Source organism: Quercus suber, unplaced genomic scaffold (genome assembly GCF_002906115.3).
Source record: "Quercus suber isolate HL8 unplaced genomic scaffold, Cork oak 2.0 scaffold_633, whole genome shotgun sequence".
Lineage (NCBI taxonomy): Eukaryota > Viridiplantae > Streptophyta > Magnoliopsida > Fagales > Fagaceae > Quercus > Quercus suber.
The window spans coordinates 356,984-360,049 of record NW_027070075.1 but is presented as its reverse complement, the minus strand read 5'-3'; the positions used below and the strand labels follow the sequence as shown (position 1 = coordinate 360,049).

General features: G+C 37.8%; 1 protein-coding gene across 1 annotated transcript in view; it reads right to left on the bottom strand.

The window, feature by feature from the left end:
• The window catches only part of LOC112008921 (cyclase-like protein 2), a 14,841-nt gene extending 12,385 nt beyond the window's left edge, over positions 1-2,456 (bottom strand). The window contains exon 1 of the mRNA XM_024041290.2: positions 2,001-2,456. Within this exon, the coding sequence (XP_023897058.1) occupies positions 2,001-2,412 (412 nt within the window). The 5' untranslated portion in view covers positions 2,413-2,456. The remainder of the gene's footprint in view (positions 1-2,000) is intronic.
• Positions 2,457-3,066: the final 610 nt, after the last annotated feature.

Here is a 3,066-nt window from a genome sequence, read left to right as displayed (position 1 = left end):
ACCGACTGGTTACTTGACGCACTAGACATGGCCTACATGTAATGACAAAACCTAAGACTCTGACGGGGTTGGAAATAACGACGGACACATGAAGTACAAATATATGCAAAAGGAAAAAGAAAGGACGGATATAAAATAACTCACCAGAAGCTTGGAGTAAGATGCGACGAGCGACGGATGCTTGAGTGAACGGATCGTGCTCTGACAGACGTGACGGACTCGCTCTGACAAATCTTTTCTAGCAGCAAGTGAGGAAATGAGGGGCGGAGGACTGATATTTATACTGGGAGTGCACGGAAGACGAAGCGACGCCTCGTTCCAAAACAACAGCCATTGACAGGATGACACTTGGCACAACACATTAATGCATCAGCTCCTGATCCAGCAATGTACGGATGAAAATTTACGGATATAGGCGTCCTGTATGCCTGACCGAGTTTTAGATCCGTCACCCCATAGGTCCGTTCAGTATTGCTGACGGACCCATCGGGTGAGGGGCCAACTGAAAGGGACAAAATATCTTGGGATGTCTTATGTGACTGAACGGATCGAGTATGGTCCGCTTATGCCCGGATGATCAGATCCATCATTTGCACGAGCCTCCATTGGACGGACCTGATGTGAACGGGCCGGATATGGACGGAGTGAAGGATGTTGGGCTAGTTGTCCATGGGCCTGTTGAGCCCCCAATGGGGGATATTTTGACCCACTCTCATAAGGGCCCAAATAGAGTCCTTGCGCCAGTAGAACTCCGGAAATCTTATATATTTGGTAAAGATCTTCCGCATAAGGAGGAGACTTATTCATCACGTTTAGGGTTCTACAAGGAGAGTCCTATATGGAAAAGACTTCCGCGCCAAGAAAGGGATGTCAACCTCAAGCCACTATAAAATCCCCAATACCCTCACAAGCCAAGATACGCATAATTAACCCCTCTCTAGCACTCTAGAGTTGTGAGAATACTTTCTGACTTAACCTTCGGAGGGTGTTTGGCCGGCACCACACCCGTGTCCTTCGATAGGTTTGCTCTTTTGTTTCGTGCAGGTTAGCATACAAAGCGAAAGGAGTATCGTGCGACTCATTGGTGAATTTTCTTGATTCATCAATAACTGTAAAATAATGAATAAAATATATATTTTTTAGAGATAAAAGATAGAAAGTGTATTATTGATGAAAAGTGTATACAAGTGTACGTCTGAAACATAACACTTCCAGACAATAAAAGGCCAAGCCATAGCACTTAAGGAAGCAAAACAAGAACTAACTACAGACTTGACAGAAAATTGTGCAGAAACAGAAACCCTGATTTGTTGTCCTTAATTGATCAATTACCTCTTATCCTATAAATCCAAATTTTCAGAGTAATTGTCACTAGTCACAGTACTTATCTTGATATTCGATGGTACTGGTCAATTATTTCCATTCATTTATCATTAAATTTATTATGAAAATTAGTTATATCTTATATGAGAATATTGAAAATCACATGACATGAAGTAGCTGTTTGAACTAAAACTTAATAATTTTTAGTTCAAACAGTAGAATTAGAGAAAGAGAGATGTGTGGTTGTAATTTTAGTGTGCAGGCATGTCCATCTCACGTGATGTAACCAATTTCAAATAATGATTCTAGTAGAAATGAATAGAAATAATAATTGATCAAATACTTTCTACATAAGGGGAAAATAACTTTGAATACCACACAAAAGTGTGATTAGAAAAATTTAGAAACCTAGGATACTGTCAAATAAAATTACGACTACAAGTTTACTTTAGCCCAAAATATTCGTTTATTTCGAGAGAATAGATACTTTTACTTTAAAACAGTAAAATACCTAAAACATAAAAATACCACTACAAAAAAATAAAATGTCTATACAGTTAAAACAACGAGTTTGTAATAAACACTGCTCATCACTGCTATAGTTTTAAAAACCTAGACCAAACTTAACCATATCAGTTTTTAAAACCATGCTACTAATTAATACGATGATGACCTACCGTTAAGCACTTCCAAGTCGAGAGAGTCGACGTCGAAGCCGGCGTCATAGTAGTGGTCGAAAATATGGCCCGGCGCGTCGACATGGGTGCCGGAGTGAGTAGAGAACTTGAGCTCGGAAACGTTGGCGTCGGAGCCGTTCTTCATGGACAAGCGGAGCCACAGGAACTGGCCCAGCCCATCGTCCGATTGAAACGACGGCATGTCCTCCCTGTACCTGTGGCTTATGTCAAATATCTTACCTTCTCCGTACACTTCCCTCCGTACTGGAACGACGACCTCGTCTACGACGCCACAGTCGGAGACGCTGGGATAGGCATCGCTGGTAGCAGAAACTGTGAGCACCCAAGTGCACGATAGCACTAGAAGGAGAAGGAGGTCATGGGGTTTGGTTTTGTTCATCATCATGATCATGGGTTCATGGTTTTGCCACAGTACATAACTAGATTATATATAGAGGTTGCTTTGTTTTCTTTGTCTTTCTTTCTTGGTTTTTTTATTCTTGGTTTGTTGACAGATAAATCCATTACTATATTATATTATCCATGTGGATTGAATTTTGTGAAAGCTATTCCATTGTTTTTGAAAACTTTGTTTCACTCTGAATTCAGGTGGCGTGCGGCTGCAAATTAAGACAATTTGCTTATTTATTTTTGAGAAATAAACACACAATTTGCTTATTTACTTTAGAGTCATGTATCTATGTTAATTATTGAAAGACTTTTAAGTGATGATCGGATATTATAAATTTAACTATAATGACTTTGTAAATTGATGTGCAAACATTTATTTTTAAATTTTTTTATTCAAATGCAATAACTTTTATTAAAACTAATAGCAAATCCACGCAATGTGTAGGAATATATAAATATTATGTGATGAGGTTTAATTTATAAAAAGTAACAATTACTTTAAATATTAATTTTTTTTAAAGATTTCTATAAGTATTTTTTATCTTTTTATCTCTACAAAATACAAATATATCATACCATTATATTTTGTATGTTTGATTAATAATTTTTTTTAAGGTGAACTATATTTTTCTAACTTCTGTTGTAGTATATTATA